Below are 19,120 nucleotides of genomic sequence, written 5' to 3'. Positions count from 1 at the left end.
GCTTCCTCTGGAGGTGGTAGGGTCTCCTTTGGAGGTTTTTAAGCAGCGACGTAATGCTGATTCTGTGAACCTGGCCAGATCATGAGAGGGAGGGCAGGAAGGGTTACATCAGTGCTTAGGGTTATATCAGTGCTTAGTTCTTATGGCCCCTTCTTACACGCCCAGGGTATGGGCGATCGCCACCTTGGGGTCAGAAAGCAATTTTCTCCAGGCCAGTTTGGCTAGGGATCCTGGAGGTGTTTTTCCATCTTCTGGGAATGGAGCAGGGGTCACTGGGTGTGTGTGGGGGGAGGGGAGGTAGTTGTGAATTTCCTGCATTGTGCAGGGGGTTGGACTAGATGACCTGGGAAGTCCCTTCCAACCCTATGATTCTATGATCATAGATCCAGAGGAGTTGCCGTTTTAGTCTGTAGTCGCAAAATAGTAAAAAGTCCAGGAGTACCTTTAAGACTAGCCCACTTTATTGTAGCATAAGCTTTCAAGAACCACAGCTCTCTTCGTCAGAGGCATCTGATGCAGAGAACTGTTGTTCTCAAAAGCTTATGCTACAATAAAATGGGTTGGCCTTAAAGGTGCTACTGGACTCTTTACTATGATTCTATGAGTCTGTGATTCTTTACCTGTTTGGAAGCAAAGAGGATATTTGTTCTTTCAGTTCAATAAATTCTTGGAAAACGTAACAGCGTGTACCTCAACGGTTGTAGCTGACGAAAGGGATAGGTTTTTGCATGGCACGATGCTTTTAGTGCCTGTGTGGCCTGTGATGACACGGGCCGCCATCATCCTAACAAGGGAAGGGACCCCTGAAGAATTACATGTCTAGCAACTCTAATTATTTCTATGAGGCATCTCCACCAAAGGAAATATAGGGATAGTGGTTTTAGCAGGGGCAGAGACTAGAAAATAGGGGCTTTGTTTGGTAAATAGGAACTGCAGGAGTATATACAAGAAGGCACGCAAAATTCCAGACAGCTGGCAGAGGGGCTGCATCCACATTCTCTCCACAGGCCCTGGGAGAACAAAGTTATACCTGCACTTAGCTCTTTTTGTTTGCTGGATTGGGGGGGGGGGGGCGGGGGATGCCTGGCCAAGTCTTGGCTGGCCTCTGGTGGCTCCAAAGAGCACTTTCTGCCATCATTTCTTCCAGAAGCTGCTGCTTTTGAGCTCATGGGCTGGCAGCAAACAATTCCGCTGTTTCTCGCTGTCCAAGTAGTTACAAGGTGCCAGGCGAGCTCTTAAGTTAGCCAGCCTTGCTTTGCTGTCATGCCAAAAGCGGAAGCTCCCCAAAACAGGGAGAATAGTAACCAGTTGTATTGCAGCATAAGCTTTTGAGAGCCGTAGTTCTCTTCATTAGTCTGTAACTACAGACTAACATGGCTAACTCCTCTGGATCCAAAACGGGGAGAGGGAAGTAGGAGAAGGACTAGACTGGAGGCTCTCTCCTTAAGGCAAAATAAGCTGTCCTCGAACCAGGTTGGTGAACCTGGGAGAGCCAAGTTTGAATCACCACCATGCCATGGAAGCTTGCTGGGAGACTTTGTGCCAGTCATGTTCTCTCTCAGCCTGACCTACCTTGCAGGATTGTCGTGAGGATAAGGCGGAGGTGAGAGAATGATGTTGTAAGCAAATGTACATCCCAGTTGAGGAGCATCTCTGAAAGGACAGAAAATTTTTGAGCAAACAAAGGAACCCATGTCATTGTGAAGCAATAATCTCTGAAGGTCAAGACCTGAAGGAATATCTACAATACAGATTTAAAAGGCTCACACTGGCTTAATAGTCTGTTTCCTTGTACACTTGTGGAGCCTGTAGTTCTGTGGGAGTCACTGGAACTCTCCACCACAGCATATTGAGTGGTCTTATTACAATCCCCAGGGCAGCCATGATAATTAAACTGGTCTAAAAGCAATATGTTTCTAGTGTAGTATGTTTTTGTGTGTGTTATGTGCCATCAAGTCAGCTGCGACCTATGGCAACCCTATGAATGAAAGACCTCCAAAACGTCCTATCATTAACAGACTTGCTCAGATCCTGCAAGCTGGAGGACGTGGCTTCTTTTATTGAGTCTGGACATCTCGTTTTCAGTCTTCCTCTTTTCCTACTGCCTTCCACTTTTCCTAGCATTATTGACTTTTCCAGAGAATTTTGTCTTCTCATGATGCGACCAAAGTACAACAGCCTCAGTTTTATCCTTTTAGCTTCTAGGGAGAAGTTTCTAGTGTAGATGCACTACAATTCTAGTGTAGATGCACCCCATTTTCACACAGGCTTAAATTACCCACTTTAAGCAGCACACTAAACTGCCCCGTGTGTCCAAAAATACAAGGAAAGAAGCCAAATCAAGCTGGAAAATCTGTTCCGAACATGCTCATCAAAAGATCTGGAGTGAATGACGGGCAATTCATCCTCATTAAATAATGCCAATAATTCACCAGGGATCTGCAGATATATTGACGATGCAGTCCTAGATCCAGGTCTTAATCTAAGGCTGCATTTTCAGTATACGCGCCATTCCCTGATGAAGGACGGTTTGTGGCTTGAAATGCTGCCCGAGTTTGTTTAGGAATACATCTCTCTGTGTGCGCTCCTGCCGAGCGTGCTTGTACTGCATTCGTTTTGAGGAGGTTTTTTTCCCTCTTGTTGAATTACCCGTAAAATAGGACAAAATAAAGATAAATGGCTGAGCCAAAAGAAGGAAGGCTGTGAATGTTTCAGCAGCTGCAGAAAAATGCCCCTTTTGGTCACAGTTTGTGTACTGCAGTAAAAGAGAGCCAAGTGTTTGCTTATTTGGAGGGAGGACAATTGGTCATTCCATTGGCTTGATCAGCCAAAATCACCAGTTCAGGAAGGATTGGCCTCAGTTTGCTTTATTCGCTCTCTGTGAGGGTGTCACTTAGCCAAATCTTATTGGCTCTGTAGCACCATGCCCTGACTTGGATAGCCCAGGTGAGCCTGATCTCGTCAGATCTCAGAAGCTAAGCAGGGTTGGTCTTGGTTGGTACATGGATGGGAGACCTCCTACGAAGACCAGGGTTGCAGAGGCGGGCAACGGCAAACCACCTCTGCTAGTCTCTTGCCTTGAAAACCCTACCAGGGGTCGCCATAAGTTAACAGGGGCTGATTCCGCACACGTTGGACAATGCACTTTAGCTATCATTCGGAAGTGGGTTTTTTGTTTCACACTCAAAAAATTCAGTTCCAAATGATCTCTAAAGAGGATTGGAAGTGCATTATCCAACGTGTGCAGAATCTATGACTGGAGGGCCCTCTCCACCACCACCACATAGCACCGTATCGTCACATCCAGTGTGTGATTCCTGACTGTCCGGGGTTATACCTAGTGAATGAGAACGGAAGGTAGAAAATGGAAGCAACAAATTAGGGAGAAACACTGGCTGCAGACCGGCACCAAGAAAGGGATATGTTCTCAAGATATGGGATCTGGGAGCAAACATTCAGCACCACTATATATTTTATATTCCCAGGGTTTGTTGCTGAGAGAATGACATTCTGTTCTCTCCCTCACCAGCGCTGACAACAGATGTTAAAGCGAACAAGCACAGATATTTATTTATTTATCTGGGGAAATGTTTGCCCTCAATTCACTCCCCCCCACCCGAGACTCAAAGCGGCTTGCAATAAATAATGCATCAGAATGTAAATCGGCTATTATCTGTTGGCAGTGCATACTTTGAAATCCTTCATTTTCTTGTGCCTGCACCCCAAATCTCATTTCCTCTCTCTCTGTGTTTCTGCTTTCTGTTGCTTTGCTGCCAGCAGTTTGAATTGCTTCCAGCTATTCAAGTTTTAGAGTCTTTCTACACAAGACGTCTTACACGGGGATGCTCAAGTAAAAGATCTTCCACTTGTTCTCCCATTGTGGATACATGTGCACTGCTAGGGAGACAGAGTACACTTTAATATAAGACTACACAAAAAATAAGTCACTTGAGCATCTCCATGTAAGATGTAGAGACACTGTATCATCGTTTTCGTCTGAATTATCTCCTGCTATTTCACTTTTAGAAGAAGGGGCCTCTATGGGCACGGCCCACGGGCACACCCACGGATGCATAGTGAATGTTTGCGAAATACAGTGTTTGGTGGAGAATCAGTCATCTTGAGAACCTTATCTTGGGCCTGCAGAAAAGGGGGGGGGGGATGTTGGGGAAACTTTCAGAAAGCAGGGCAGAACTTCCAAGGAGCAAAAGGCTGTCTTGTACATTTCTGACTATTGCTTATGAGCAGGGCATTTTTTCAGCTGGAATGTGGTGGAACGGAGTTCTGGAACCTCTTGAAAATGGTCACATGGCTGGTGGCCCCGCCCCCTGATCTCCAGACAGAGGGGAGTTTAGATTGCCCTCTGCGCCACTGGAGCAGCACAGAGGGCAATCTAAACTCCCCTCTGTCCGGAGATCAGAGGGCGGGGCCACCCGCCATGTGACCATTTTTGCCAAGGGTGATTTAAACTTTTAAATACTCCCCCCTTGTTCCAGCTGACCCAAAGTGATGTCATTGGCCCTGGTAGCGTGTGCACACTTTGCGCACGCACATGTGGTACCGGGGCGGCACCTCCCGCCAAGAGTTGCTCCCTGTGCTGGCAACCCATTGAGTTCCACCACCTCTTTCCCCAGGAAAAAAGCCCTGCTTATGAATATTATTGCTGGATACAAGCTTTGCAGTGCAATGTACGCTGTTCCAAGTAACGCCATCTTTTGCAGTTCTGTAGGTGTTATATCAGAAAGCTGAAGTTTTTCCATATAAGTTACGAAGTTTTTCGAAATAGTCCCTGTTCCCCGATGACAATAGGGACTACTGTTGTATTCTTCATCCATAGTCGGGTGGTTCCTATTGCCAGATCTCTATATTTAATCATTTTTTCTTGTTCTTTTTCTTCAACTGGCATCCCCCAGAATTGCAAAGTCTATTATCCAAACGTTGTTGTTGTTGTTAAGATGTCTTATCCAAAAGAGCTTTCAATGGAAGTTGTCATTGTATTTGATGGCGGGAAAGAGGGCTTGAGGTTGTTTATTTATTTGTACCTATCATGTAGGCTCTCAATGGGTATTGTTTAGTGCTTGGTTAGCTCTATTTTTGTAAGCTTTGAGCCACTGTAAAATGCAGGAGTGGATCAAACCAGGTTTTCCACTGGTGAAAAAGGAGGAGGGGAACCTCTTTAACCATGAAAAAGGTTAGTTTTGCAGAGGATCATAGAACTTGTGCAGACAGAAGCCCTGTGGGACAGGAGCTGTAGTAGAACAGAACCGGGCATGGTTGCGCATAAGAAGCTGGCTGGATTCAACCTACAGTGTATAAATTCCTTAATGAATGAATAAAATGCCTTCAGTATATATATAAAAAAAACCTCACTGGTGTTCTATTGCTTGCTGCATTAGTGAAAAGGCAGGTGGTTGGTTAACTCAGAATGATTTAAGTATTTGACAGGAGAGCTTGGATTCCTCTCTGGCTGCCTAACCTCTCCATTCTTCAATATCTTCTTTGATTTTTTCCCCCATGCCCATTTGCTCAGCAAAAACAATTAATTCTGAATCGGAGGAGCAGAATGCATTATGCCAAGGTGACACCTGTGTGCCGCATATACAGATGGGTCCTCCGTTTTAGAACTGAGGGTCCCCTGGGCATGGGATCTGCATCTTGTTTTTAATTTTAGCAAGCTGCCTCACCTGCCCTTATCCTGATTTCATCAAGAAAAGGTCCCAGTAATCCTGCCCCACGGGCCAGGCTTAAATTAAGCCGGGGCTCAGCTCCGGAACCTATTTTGAATTCCAGAGCTCAGCTCTGAGTGAGATATTAATGCATTAGTAGCGGTATATCTTGCGTGGGAGCATGAATTCCCCACTTTCAGCCAGCACATTTTTCTACTCCTTCTGGGGAGGTAGAGCAGAATACAGAATTAAAGGTTTCTGTTGGAGAGGTCAGTCTTCATTGAGTGGTAGCTTAGGGATCTGAATTCCGGTCTCACAGGTTCTCATCCAGTACGCTTAATAATCCCTACACCACCATTGGCATTGGTTAAGCATCTTTTATTCTTGAGGCCTGAGCTTTCCCTTTTCTTCCTGACCTTCCTCATTATCTTAGCAAGGTGGACTTTGGCCATTTCCAGACACGTTGAATAATGCACTTTCAATGCACTTTAACAATCCTTTGGAAGTGGATTTTTTGTTTCGCACACAAAAACCCAGTTCCAAATAATCGCTAAAGAGCATTGAAAGTGCATTAGCCAACGTGTGTGGAAGAAGCCTTTGGGGAACATTATTTTTTATAAAGCATGAAGGAAAGTACAGTACTTGTACCCTATTTGTACAGGGGGCAATTTCTGCACTAGTTTAAAGACCGAGCCCTAGCCTGGCATTCATTATTTAAATGAATCATCCCACTTTTCTTTCATTCATTGGCCCTTTACCGTAAAAAGTGCAGGTAACTCACCTGCTTCTGCTTCTCAGATCCAGCCATGATGCCTTCTTCTTTTTTCCTCCTGCAGCCGAGCATCTCAACGGCATTGGGGGCTCAGGGACAGTGGCCCCTGTGCCAGCACCCAGCTCTCCAGATAAGCAGCCCTGCCTGGCATCTCCAGCGGCTGCAGCACCCCACCCAGCCCCCTGCCCTGAGCCCAGCCAGAGCTCCAAGAGCGGGCCAGCCTGGGGGACCAAAGTAGGAGAGATGTCAACGACGGTTGCCGCTCCAGCCACTCCGGGAGTGGCACCCAGTAGCAACGGCAGCAGCAAGCCCGATGAAGAGAAGGCCAAGAAGCTGTTGTACTGCGCGCTGTGTAAGGTAGCGGTCAACTCGCTCTCTCAGCTCGAGGCCCACAACAAAGGTATGTTTTCATGAGAAGGAAAAGGAATGGCTGGGCCTGAAGGGTGATGGAAAGTCTCTGTTGGGGATGTCGTTACAGCCAAATTGCACATTAGCTTAGTATGATGGCCCTTTCTTGTTTACAGAGCACGCTTGGGAGAGGGCACTTAGAAAAACTGAGGGGTGTGTGTGAAATGGGCAACTTAAAGCTACCTCTGCCAGCCAGATTTCACTTGACACTCTCTTCCCCTATTCTACCTAGGTAAAAATTGACAGGCAGGGGAAGGATGAAACACCCTTTCCTTCTCTTCCTCCATTGGTTCTCTGCTGCAAAGTGTCCCCTCCTGCGGGAGCTTTGCAAAGGATAAGAGTAAAGATGGGCACGAACCGAAATACGAACCAAAGTTCATAACGAACCAGGCCATTCGTGGTTCGTGAACCAGCGGTTCATCAGAGACCATTTCAGATGAACTGCCACGAACTTTAGGCTGGTTCATTTAGTTCATTTTTTGGTTCGTCACTTCTGACAGCCTGGCGCTGATCAGTTTCCTAGGCAACAGGGGATGGACTTCCTGCAGATCTTCTGCTGACCCGCAAACGGCCTTCTGCTGACCCGGAAGTAACCATTTGCTGACCTGGATGTGACGTTTTCACAAACCAAATGAACTGGTTCACAAACCGGGGTAGATTCGTGAAAGTTTGTGGTTCATGAAATGCAACAAACCATGAACTACATAGTTCATTTCCCCCACCCACCCCGGTTCATGCCCATGAAGCCATGAAACTAACATCATATGAGTGGTGAATTGTAGTTTGGAGCACAAGTTAGTTTGAGAAATTATTTGCTGCACCAAGGAACATTTCAATGCACGTTCACACAGTTGCATACATGCACTTTGCATATTTTGAGTTCTACTTGTCGAAGGGAGGGAGAGCTATGAAAAGCACCAAAGCCCACCCCTCAACGGCTTGAAATCTTATTTACCTCATTCTCTGGCTTCTAAGATTTCAACCTATGATCACAGGCATTAGGGCTTTTTAAAAAATGAAAAATGAATTCTTGAATAGCTGAGTTCCACACCCAGGACCTCATTCTGCACTCTCCCCCCGCCCCTCCAGATTCCTGTACCAGCATATGAAATATACTTTCATGCCTGCGATTCAGGCCTGAAGCTGCTTACAAAGAGCTTCAATATTGCTCCTTCCAAACCTCCCTCAAGTCTCACTCAGTTTGGGACTTACTGTAAAAAATACCACTGTATTTAGTTCGTAGCACCTGTTGCTTTAAATAGGTTCCCATTATGTCATTTTTGGGTATGTTCTGCTTCACCTTTGATTTTGATCTCTGGTTGATTCCATATTGTTACAATACATATCCGGTTGCATTGTTAATTGGATGTCCCATTCTGTTCATTGACTTAGAGCGAAGCTACACATGATGAATGACACTTGAACGGCAAGTGGATTGAGTGGAGGGCAAGTGAACAGGGAGAAATACACTTGCTGTTCAAGTGTCATTCGTCATATGTAGCTTGGCCCTTATTCTGTATAATCCACCTTGAGTCCCAGCGAGACAGATGGACTATAAATAACATAAAGGACCCACTTTTCTGTCCAATATGGGTCCAAAGGGGCCTACAACATTTCTCCCTCCTCCATTTTATCCTCACCACAACCCTTTAAGGTAGGTTAGGCTGAGAGTATATGACTGGCCCAAGGTCACCCAACAAGCTCCCGTGGTACAGTGAGAATTCGAACGTGGGTCTCACAGATCCTAGTCGGGATAGTCTAACCACTACACTGCACTGGCAGAAAACCTAGATGCTCCCTAACCCATTTATTGACACAGGGAGAGAGAGAAGAAATAGGTAATTGATTTTTGGTTCGATAACAAGAGCAGCGAAAGTTTGCATTAATGTTTCCCTGCCCTGGGGAGAGGGGAGTTTGATTTTTCCCTAGCTAACTTCTTAGGCTTCCCCATGCTGGGAAGAGCACAGCATGACAAACCGTAACAACTAATACACCACCACCTGTGCCAACCCATGCAGTCTGGCACCATTCCCTGTAACCAGAGCTGTTGGCCTAAAAAACAGTGGAGCCCCTCCGGATTGGGGGGGGCACTTCTTTGATCAGGCAGGTGTTCTCCCTGCCCGTAAACTAACATCCAGGTTGTTCATGATCTCTTTGTTCTGATCCCCTCCCTAAGCCCATATTTTTACCTTTATAGCTATCCCGGCTCTGAGATGATTTTCCCTTTCCTCTCTGGTGCACTAGATATCCCTTACTCTTTTGCAGCCGCTATTAAGGCCCTTTTATAGAAGTCACCTTACGGCATTCCCCCAGAGCCATTAATCCGTCCTGAAAAGCGCATTTTCATAGGCTGGGTGGCTTTGTGCAAAATCCCCTTAGAGCGGTTAAACATCCCTGAAGTGCAATGTGTGGATATATTACTATAAGCATCTGCAAATGAAGCCATTGTTTTCCTGAACCGTGCTGTAAGCAGCCTGCTGAATAAAAGGAAAAGCCAAGCATGCGAAGATCCCTGAAAGAGCCAAGAGGGGTGAGAAGTTGAGCAGCCTTTGGGTTGTGCAGCATGGCTAATCCAAATCCAAAAAGCAAGGGAAGGGAATCATTCCTTAATCTGCCGCCTAAGCTCAGACCCTGTCCAACATGGCTCTTCTTTGTTCTGCTTGGTGTTGGAGCCAGTGCATTTTCTGACAGTCCACTGGAAGCCAGCTGGGTGACCTTGGGTCAGTCACAGCTCTTCCAGAGCTCTCTCAGTTTTGGAGTTTGCATCAATGGCAAAACTTACTTCACTGATTAGAGAAAAGACATTAGATCCATTTGTGGCGGAATGGAAACCGTTTATAGACTTTTTGCATGAAATGGATCATAATGACTTGATGATATCTGGATTTATGGATTAAGAAACATGAACAGTAGGAAAAAGAGGGCTCTTATGTTTAACAGAATAAGTGAAGATTTTGAAAATGATATATATTTGTTGTGGAGAAAATCGGAATTCAATGTGTAGTTTAGTTTTAGTCTTTTCCTTTCCATAGCTTTTTAAACTGTGTTTTTCCTTTATTATTATTATTAATTTGTCTAGTTTGTTATTGTATGTCTATATGTATTGTTAGTGTGTCATTAGAATGTTGTCAAAGATCCAGAGGAGTTAGCCGTGTTAGTCTGTAGTAGCAAAATCAAAGAGTCCAGTAGCACCTTTAAGACTAACCAATGTATGCTGCAATAAAATTGGTTAGTCTTAAAGGTGCTACTGGACTCTTTTTGATTAGAATGTTGTGTTTTTTTTATTTTTTTAGGTTTATTGTTTATACCTTTTACGTTTACTGTTTACCGTTTAAATAAAGAAAATATTGACAGAGCTCTCTCAGCCCCACCCACCTCACAGGCTGGTTGTTGTGGGGATAATAATAACATACTTTGTAAACCGCTCTGAATGGGTGTTAAGTTGTCCTGAAGGGCGGTTATATAAATTGAATGTTGTTGTTAAGACAGCCCACTTCTCATACCTCATGCCAACTTCTTAACAGGCAGAAATTCAATAGGAGCAGCTTTCTTGAGCAGAAGGTACACTAAGGGGGTACTTCGCCTGTTGAACTTTTTGCCTTGTGCAAAGCTTGGGATCCCAGCCAAAAGGAAGGCAGCAATCCCAATTCTAGTCCTGCCTCCCTCCCCTCGTAGCCATTTCTCTGCAAATGTTCTTTATATCCATAAACTCATTCTCATCTCAGGGTTTCCTCGGTGCTCTTCATTTTTGGCCTGGTAGCCCTGGAAACAATAGCAAGAGCCCTGGGCGTAGCTGCCGAACCCTCGTTGGCAGCAAGAGCGGCATTCCCCAGCAAATGAGCTCACAGGCGGCAGGATAAGCCCTCTTCCCGCCAGCTTTCCATGCCTGGAGAAGCAGAGCTCAAGACTGGGATCTCTGAAGCCCAGCTGGCCGCCTTGCCTCTTTGGAAGCAAGACTTTCCTTTCCTTCCTATTCTCCCCATTATTTTGTCTGCCATTCTTCAAGCTCTATTTTCTGTCCACATGCATCAGCATCTAACAGAGAGCTGTCGTTGACAGACATCTGCAGAGCTGTGAAGGGAAACTCGGATAGCAGAAGGAAACTGTGGGGGAGGACCCAGCATTACGGGACATCAGCAGAGCCGGGGCCCAGAAAGGCCAGAGTGGATTTCTGCTCACCTGTATTCTACCTCCAAATCCTTGAGCTTCAGAGACGGCCTCACAGGGCCAAGCTACACATGACGAATGACACTTGAACGGCAAGTGTATTTCTCCCTGTTCACTTGCCCTCCACTCAATCCACTTGCCGTTCAAGTGTCGTTCGTCATGTGTAGCTTGGCCCTCAGTCTGGACTTGCAGTCAGACGTACATCAGGGAACTCGCTTTAAAAAGTGTTCATTTATTTGTTGCAGAGAGGGTGCTCTGTGGGGGGGGGGAAGCCTCCAATTTACCTGCCACTCCACTTTTGCCAGTAAAAAAGGAGTGGGGGGAATTTCTCCCCCTTTTCTCTGGCTCCATGTATACTGCCTAGGAAGGCAAAAAGCCCCCTCCCCACTAGGTTTGCCAGGTCCAGGGAAATTTCTGGAGATTTTGGGGTGGAGCCTGGAGAGGGTGGGGTTTGGGGAGGGGCCTCAGTGGGGTATAATGCCATAGAGTCCACCCTTCAGAGCAGCCATTTTCTCCAGGGGAACTGGTCTCTGTTGCCTGGAGATCAGTTGTAATTCCAGGAGATCTCCAGCTACCACCAGGAGGTTGGTAACCCTACTCCTCCTCCCTTTCTGCAGATGAAAGAGGGTTGGGAGGGAAGCTGGGATGTCCTTCTACCCCCTCCCAGCACTGATCAAATAAGCACTTTTTAAGGTGAGTTCCCCAATGTACATTTGACTGCAAGTCCGGCCACGCACCTGTGGCCCAGCACGTGTCAGGCGTATCATGTAGCTTGACTTCCAGTCTCCAGAGAAGCGTAAGCACTCATTGTGCCATAAAACTGAGCAGTGTAGAATAGGAGGCAGGTATTTTTACCTCACTCATGCCATGCTGAATGAGAGAGGGGTGAGGGGGGGGTGGAAATACGTGCCTTATGGCATTGATCTGCCATCCTTATTTTACTTCTCTCCGATTGTAGAAGAATATTATAAGAGGTTATGTTGTTGTACAGCTTCTCAGCTTAAAAAGCAGAGGGGGGAATGATTAATTAGGATGGAAGTGCTTTCCCTCTTGATTCTCATTTTCCCACCTCCAAGGACCGTTTTTGGTTCAAACTTTACAGCATCCTAGACGGTCAACCACAAAGTGAAGCCAGATAGAAATTACTGATCCTAATCTCTCCTTTCACAATATTAAATGTTAAATACTAAATCAAGCAGCTCAACTTTTCTCCCCCTCGCTTCCCCCCCCCCCCCGCCCCAATGCTACTGTTTACATTCTTGCATTATGGATTTCTAGAATATAATAAAAATCCGTTTTGCTCAGCGTGAAAGAAGTGTCTGTCAGAGAGCATGGTTAAGAAAGGGACTGGATGAATAGACTGTTTTTCAGAGGGTGCTTTAGGCGGTAGCGCTTACGGAGCTGGATCATGTTCTTTGCCTAGGTACAAAGCACAAGACTATCTTGGAAGCGCGCAGCGGGTTGGGGCCTATCAAGGCATATCCACGCCTCAGCCCGACAGCTGGAGGGGAGCCAGGCAGCCAAGACCCCAGCGCTCAGGAGAGAACCTTCCACTGTGAAATCTGTAATGTCAAAGTCAACTCGGAGATTCAACTCAAACAGGTATGGAGGCTGGTTGCCAGAGGGGGGGGATAGAGAAGTCAGGACTTGCTTTGAGCCAGGGCTCATGCCCCGCAAACTAGTTTCCCGATGCTCAGCTATGGAACATGCAAAATCAGGGCTTTTTTTCTGGGAAAAGAGGTGGTGGGACTCAGTGGGTTGCCAGCACAGGGGGCAACTCTTGGTGGGAGGTGGTGCCCCTGGTACCACATGCGCATGTGCAAAGTGTGTGCACACTCCCAGGACTGCACAATGACATCACTTTGGGTCAGCTGGAAGATGGGGGGAGTTTTTTAAAGTTTAAAGTGCCCTCGGCGAAAATGGTCACATGGCCAATGGCCCCGCCCCCTGATCTCCAGACAGAGGGGAGTTTAGATTGCCCTCCATGCCACTGGAGGACAATCTAAACTCCCCTCTTTCTGGAGATCAGGGGGCGGGACCACCGACCATGTAACCATTTTCAAGAGGGGCCGGAACTCTGTTCCACCGTGTTCCACCTCAAAAAAAAGCCCTGAGCAAAATAAATGCTAAACCCAGTTCCCTTTGCGCATACTTTCTCCCCGCCCCCCCCCATGACCTGGATAGCCCAAGTGAGCCTGATCTTGTCGAAGACCAGGGTTGCAGAGGCAGGCAAGAGCAAACCACCTCTTAGTCTCTTGCCATGAAAACCGCAACAGGAGTGGCCATAAGTCATCTGTGACTTGAGGGCACTCTCCACCACCAACAGTAGCTAATCTTTTCACCTCTGTGATTAGGGGAATACATCCACATGTGAAGCTGCCTTATGCTGACTCCAAAACATCCATATATCAAGGTCATACCGTCTACACTGATCTGCAGCGGCTTTCCAGGATCTAGAGAAGTCTTTTAACATCGCCTACTACTTAATCCTTTTAACTGGGGAGGCCAGGAATTAAACCTGGGACCGGTGCACCACAGAGCTGGCGGCAGCGGTGGCGGCGTGGGCGTGCGCTGGGGCACCCGGCTTGCCGCGCAGGGAGCACAGGGTAGCGGGGCATCTGAACCGTGCGGTGGGCCTCCCAACCCTGCGCTCAGCCTCCCGTGTGGCAAGCCGCCAGCTCTGGCGTGCTCCCGGCAGCTGGCAGCCGCGCCCGGCTCTTTGGCAGCACCAGGGGCAGGGTACCCCCTCTGCCCCCCTCGATCCGGCCCTGCCTGGGACTTTCTGCTTGCAAAGCAGAGGCTCTACCACTGAACCACTCAAGACAAAGAATTCAGCTGCCTAGAAATCTGTAGTCCCAGCCCATATCCTTTTAGAAATTTAAGAACCGGCTGCAGCCAGTGTCGCTGTGGCAAAGTGGGCCGTTTTATGGGGCAAGGCAAGGTAGCTGCCTGTGATGACCGCTGTGGGGGTCCATTAAATGCAGCCAAATGGGTAACAGGACTCTGAGTTCCTGTCCTTTCCTTTTGGGGCTGGTTCAACACTCTAGTGACTTAAATAGTCACTCATAGCACCAAATCAGCAGCAGTGGCATAAGAAGAAGCAAGTGCACACTGCACCTATGCTACTGCTGCCTGGCTTCAAGGTGGGCTACAGAGGCACTGCCTCCAGAACATCTTCAGTCCAGCTAGGGCAGCACAGGAGTAGCAAAATGCCTTGAGCCGCTCACGTCTCTGATGGGTGGAATTCCATTTTATTCCCTGCCTACCATCATGATTTTTCTGCTTATGTGTGTGCATGCATTTACTTCCACACTTTACCCTATGTCAGCAACACTTACCAGATAAAATATACGAGTATAAAGCATTGTTGCCGTGACCCGGATAGCTTAGGCAAGCCTATCTGGTCAGATCTTGGAAGCTAAGCAGGGTCAGCCTTGGTTAGCAATTGGAAGGGAGGGTCGCTATACAGAGGCAGGCAATGGCCAACCACCTCTGTTAGTCTCTTGCCCTGAAAACCCCAGCTAGGACTTGATGGCACCCTCCACCACCGTAAAACATTGTTCTATCCAGTAACTGTTCTAGGAAGCATGCAGGAACCATAGGGGCTGCACTGGGGCTGATGGAAGAAGTTTGGGGGGAATTGCACCAGGAAGGCAGGTTCCTTGGTTCATTCTTAAGCATTCCATCTGGTTCTTCCTCTGTGTTTTGCAGCACATTTCCAGTCGGCGGCATCGGGATGGCGTAGCTGGGAAGCCCAACCCATTGTTGAGTAGGCACAAGAAGCAGCGAGGCTTGGCAGAGCTGCCGGTGAGTGGAAGCCTGGGCTTGGGATCAACAGTGGGGGGCACTGCCCTATATGAGCATATTTGATAGTTGACTCACAGCAGTGTCTGATAACCATCACTCCCTTGACCGGATAACAAAACAAAATAAAAAGATGTAGAAATATGTTGCGGGGGGGGGGGGGTCCAAATTTCCATTTCAGAATCTGGGAACAAATTTCAGTTTTAAAGTATTATGGAGTTTCATCATCTTCGGAACGTCCTTTCAAAATTTCATTTCACTTCAAGTTTGTGACTAGACATGGGCACGAACAGCATTACGAACAGAAAAAACCAACCAACAGCCTAATCTGCTGTTCTCGAACAAGCTGTCAGTGAAGCCCCATCCTAAATGAACAGGTGGTCATTGCAAGCCTCGTTCGTTGCCTTCTGCAGCCCTTTGGCAAGCCAGACAGTCTGGCACCTGCTGCAATCAATCCCCTTGGCAACTGGAGGCAAGGAGGGACTGAACTCTGTCTGAACTCCTTCTGGCTTTCCTTCTGGCTTCAACCCTTCAAAGTACTTCCAGCAGAGAGTCCCGTTTTTGCCACTTGGAAGAGAAAATGACAGCCAATGGGGAGCCCCTTGGATCATGCCTTTCCCGGGGTGCAATCTCTCTGAAACTTGGGGGGTCTTCAGAGGACAGTGAGGACTACGTCCCCTGCACATTTGGTGGGTATTGGACATTGGGAAGGTCAGTTTGTGGGGTGTTTAAAGGGCCTTGCCCCTTGCACATGGCAGGAAAGGGCCCTTTAAACTATCCGCTGGCAGGCAGCAGGGGGGAATTCCCCCCTGCCAGCTGATAGTTTAAAGGGATCTTTAAAGGGCCAGGTAAGTGGGTTTGAGGGGAGGGGGGCTAAGGAGGGGTTGGGGTGGGGGTTCTGGCCCCCACGAACAACAAACATGTCCGGGAACAGTTCATGTTCGTCCTTGTTCGTTGTTTGTGGATGGCACCGAACGGCGAACAGGGTGTTTGGGGTTTTTTTTCCGTTCGTGCCCATTTCTATTTGTGACCAGTGATTATTGAGGTTTATAGGATTCAAACAGGCAAGATGAAGATGGCCTGCCTGGTGTCGTCTCAATTGGCCTTGGGGCTGTGCAAAAAAACAATTTAACCCTTGAGCCTCCACTTGGTTTCACCATTCAAGACTGGTTTTCCCACTTTGGTAATCAACGTTTTAAGGGAGAAAAGACAGTATTGTTTTTGCATTTAAAATACTAATAAGAAAGTACAGAGCCCAGTTTCAAAATAATGAAACAGAGGAGAAGAAGGAAGGGTTAAACACTCTCTCTTTTCCCTGCATGGCCCCAAGGAAAATCGAAGTTGCACAAGCCTACAGGTTGCCTTTTAGTAACGGAAGATGAAAGGAGATGAACGATCTGTTTGAACCGATAGCTGAACGGGAATTTGAACATTGTTGTCCTACTTCTAGGGCCATCATCACTTTCTTTGATGGTCTCTCATGCATCTCTCTCTCTCTCTCTCTCTCTCTCTCTCTCTCCTCTCTCCCCCCCCCCCCATAGGGCTCCCTGGCCTTCCCCAAGGAGCTTCCCAAGTCACTGGCAGCTGGGCTGCTGCCCAGTCCACTGGCTGTAGCAGCAGCCATGGCCGCCGCTGCTTCCACGCCCCTAACACTGCGACCAGCCCCAACACCACCACTGCTGCAGGGCCCACCGCTGACACATCCGCTGCTGCGCCCAGCTCCGGGGCCCATCCGAACTGCACACGGACCCATCCTCTTCTCGCCGTACTGATGCCGCCTGTCTGCCCACCTGCCTGCCACAATCCCAGGACTCCTGGCACCACTGGAACCGCCCCCCGGCAACTAGCAAACTGGCCCCGGCAACGTCACACGGCGTCCAGCCTCCTCCAACGGGAGCGATTTACTTTTTTTTTGTTTCTTTTTCTTTTAAACTGGAAATGGAATTATTTTTCTGAGAAGAGACAAGGGACAATCCCAGCCCTCCACACACATACCGCCCTGCTCTCAACCCCATCTGGGGTCCCGGCCAAATCTGCACAAGCGCTGGGTTCCCCACGGGCTGGGCCGGGGTGTGTTCCTTTGTGTGTGCGCGTGTGTGTGTGCGTGTATGCGCGTGTGTCAGTCACATCTCCCGAGGTACGAACGGTTGGAGAGTGGTAGTGCCTCCCCCAGGACTCCATGGAGCATTGAAAAGGGAGGGGCAGTTCTGGTACCTCAGGGAACGTTTAGCAAGCAATCTCCTTTCATCCCCGAGCTAAGGGGGCCTCCTGGCCCCCCCACTCATACAAGCCATTGTCCACTTGCACTGAGAGGTGGGGGGGCGTATGTGTGTGTATGTACGTGTGCGGGACAGAAGACAGGGCCTCCGGAAAAAGAGCCCCTACTGCAATAATGCTGGCCGGCACCTCCATGTACATATCCCTTGGTTTCCCTTCCCTCCCATGTGCTGGCCCTGCCCTCATTGCGCTTCCATGCAACGGGGCCCCTGTGGGCCCCCACCACCACTGCACCTCAACAAGAGACTGGCAGAGCAAGAACTGTGCCCCCGATTCCCATGCCCCGCCATGCCCTCCTGCATTAAAAGGCAGACAGATAGAGCCCAGTGTCGACAGCGTCTCCTCCTCTTCCGAGCCCTGTACTTGGATCAAGCACTCCTCCCCTCCCGCTGCGTGGAAGGGAAGGTCAAGGGAACCTGGGCTGTTTGCTTTTAATTTTTTTTTAAAAAAAATTATTGATTGTTGTTTTGGTTTTAAAGTTGGTTTTTATCAAATCTGGAGGCTCCTCACCCGAGTTTGGAAGAATATGTCCCATGGGAGCATGGGGGAAGGAGGAAGGAATGGGACTCATCCTGCTCCAAAGACGGAGTCTCTACTCATCTGGCCAGGAGTGTAGGTTGTTTAGCATAGACTCCCAGCCCCTCTGTGAGGAAGGGTAGGGCTGTCTCATTAGGGTCTGCTTGCATCTCTCTCCCTCTGCCTGTAGACCTTTCCTCTGGGTAGTTTGTGCCGTTGCCATAGTAGCACAACATCTCCCTTCTCCTTCCTTTTACTGTTTCTCTAGAGTTTTGGTCCTCTACCCCCTTTCTTGAGTGGGCGGGACATGAACTGGGAGGCCAGGTCATTTCCTGGGGATTAAATGCCCCCCCTCCTCTCCAGGCCCCTCTCCTAAAGTCCCAACCCCACCCGGAGTGTATAAAATTCCAGATGCTTGTTAAATTCCCTGGCTCACATCCGAGTTGGCTCACATCAGTAGATTGTATCTTATATGCGTGCATTCATTTATGTGTTGATTAACAGAGTGACTGAGGTTTTCTCTCTCGCTCACTCGCTCTTTCTCTCACATGCACGCACCACGGTCTGTGGTTTCCCTTCTTACCGAGCCGAACAAAGCAAGGCCCAGAACAGAACCCCATAGCCCAGGGAAGAAGGTCTTCCACGCCGTGGCCGTATACTGGCCGCACTCCTCTCTCCTGACCCCCCCCTGCCCCGTGGCCCTTACAAAACTGTGAGTGATGTTCAAAGCAATAGAGATACTGTCTTGAGGGAGGGAAGGGGACCCACCCCATCCCTGGCTGGCATGAATCTTGCCAGGCCTGCCCCCATGTTACCTCAGACTACAGATCCACCTGTTACTCCCCCTCCCCCTGCTCTGCCCCCCTCCCAGTGTCCCGTTTACCCCCTGAGTGTCTGTCTTTCCATCCGTCTATCCATACTAGACTCTGTCCGTGCCCCCCAGGCCCACTCTTTTCTTGCTGATACCAATGCCTTTCTGCTTCATCCCACACAGCACCTTTTACCCCCTCCCACCCCCAACAACAATAAAAGAAGTGATAAGGCTCATTTATGCCTGTGTTCAGTCTGTCTGTTCAGTTCGTCACGGGCTGAGACTTTGTAACCTAAGGTTGCAGTCTAGCCTAGTAGAGTATGGTGGACTGGGTGCTCTGAGGCCTTCCGGGTTCGGATGGGGCTAGGAAGGGGGAGTGTGTGCAAAATCAGTCCTTGTGACAGAGTGAAAGCCTCACTGGATTGACAAGGCTTGGGTTTCAATACTAGCAGCCTGGTCTCTCAACTTTTCAGGCCTCCAGGTCCGATTCTCAGGGCCAAACGACCAGTGGCAAAAGGCACAGGTTGGACACTTGTCAGCTTCCCTCAAGTTTTGATGGGAAATGTAGGCAGCTTGGCGGAAAGTTGGACAAGTGACAGTTGAAAAGTCCATTGGACAGCAGTCGGAGAGCCAAGCTTCAAGGCCAGGACATCTACATTTCCCATCAAAACTTGAGGGAAGCTGACAAGTGTCCAACCT

At 48.3% G+C, this 19,120-nt stretch overlaps 1 protein-coding gene across 5 annotated transcripts in view; it reads left to right on the top strand.

Annotated features, from left to right (window-relative positions):
* ZNF385A (zinc finger protein 385A) overlaps nucleotides 1-18,657 on the top strand; it is a 201,971-nt gene extending 183,314 nt beyond the window's left edge. For all 5 annotated transcript variants that reach the window (XM_055003145.1, XM_055003143.1, XM_055003144.1 and 2 more), the window contains 4 exons: nucleotides 6,503-6,838; nucleotides 12,437-12,615; nucleotides 14,725-14,820; nucleotides 16,359-18,657. In XM_055003145.1, the coding sequence (XP_054859120.1) occupies nucleotides 6,503-6,838; nucleotides 12,437-12,615; nucleotides 14,725-14,820; nucleotides 16,359-16,589 (842 nt within the window). In that variant the 3' untranslated portion in view covers nucleotides 16,590-18,657. The remainder of the gene's footprint in view (nucleotides 1-6,502; nucleotides 6,839-12,436; nucleotides 12,616-14,724; nucleotides 14,821-16,358) is intronic.
* The last annotated feature ends 463 nt before the right edge of the window (nucleotides 18,658-19,120 follow it).

Source organism: Eublepharis macularius, chromosome 19, assembly GCF_028583425.1.
Source record: "Eublepharis macularius isolate TG4126 chromosome 19, MPM_Emac_v1.0, whole genome shotgun sequence".
Classification (NCBI taxonomy): Eukaryota; Metazoa; Chordata; class Lepidosauria; order Squamata; family Eublepharidae; genus Eublepharis; species Eublepharis macularius.
The sequence above is the reverse complement of the archived record's forward strand: the minus strand, read 5'-3'. Positions and strand labels throughout refer to the sequence as shown.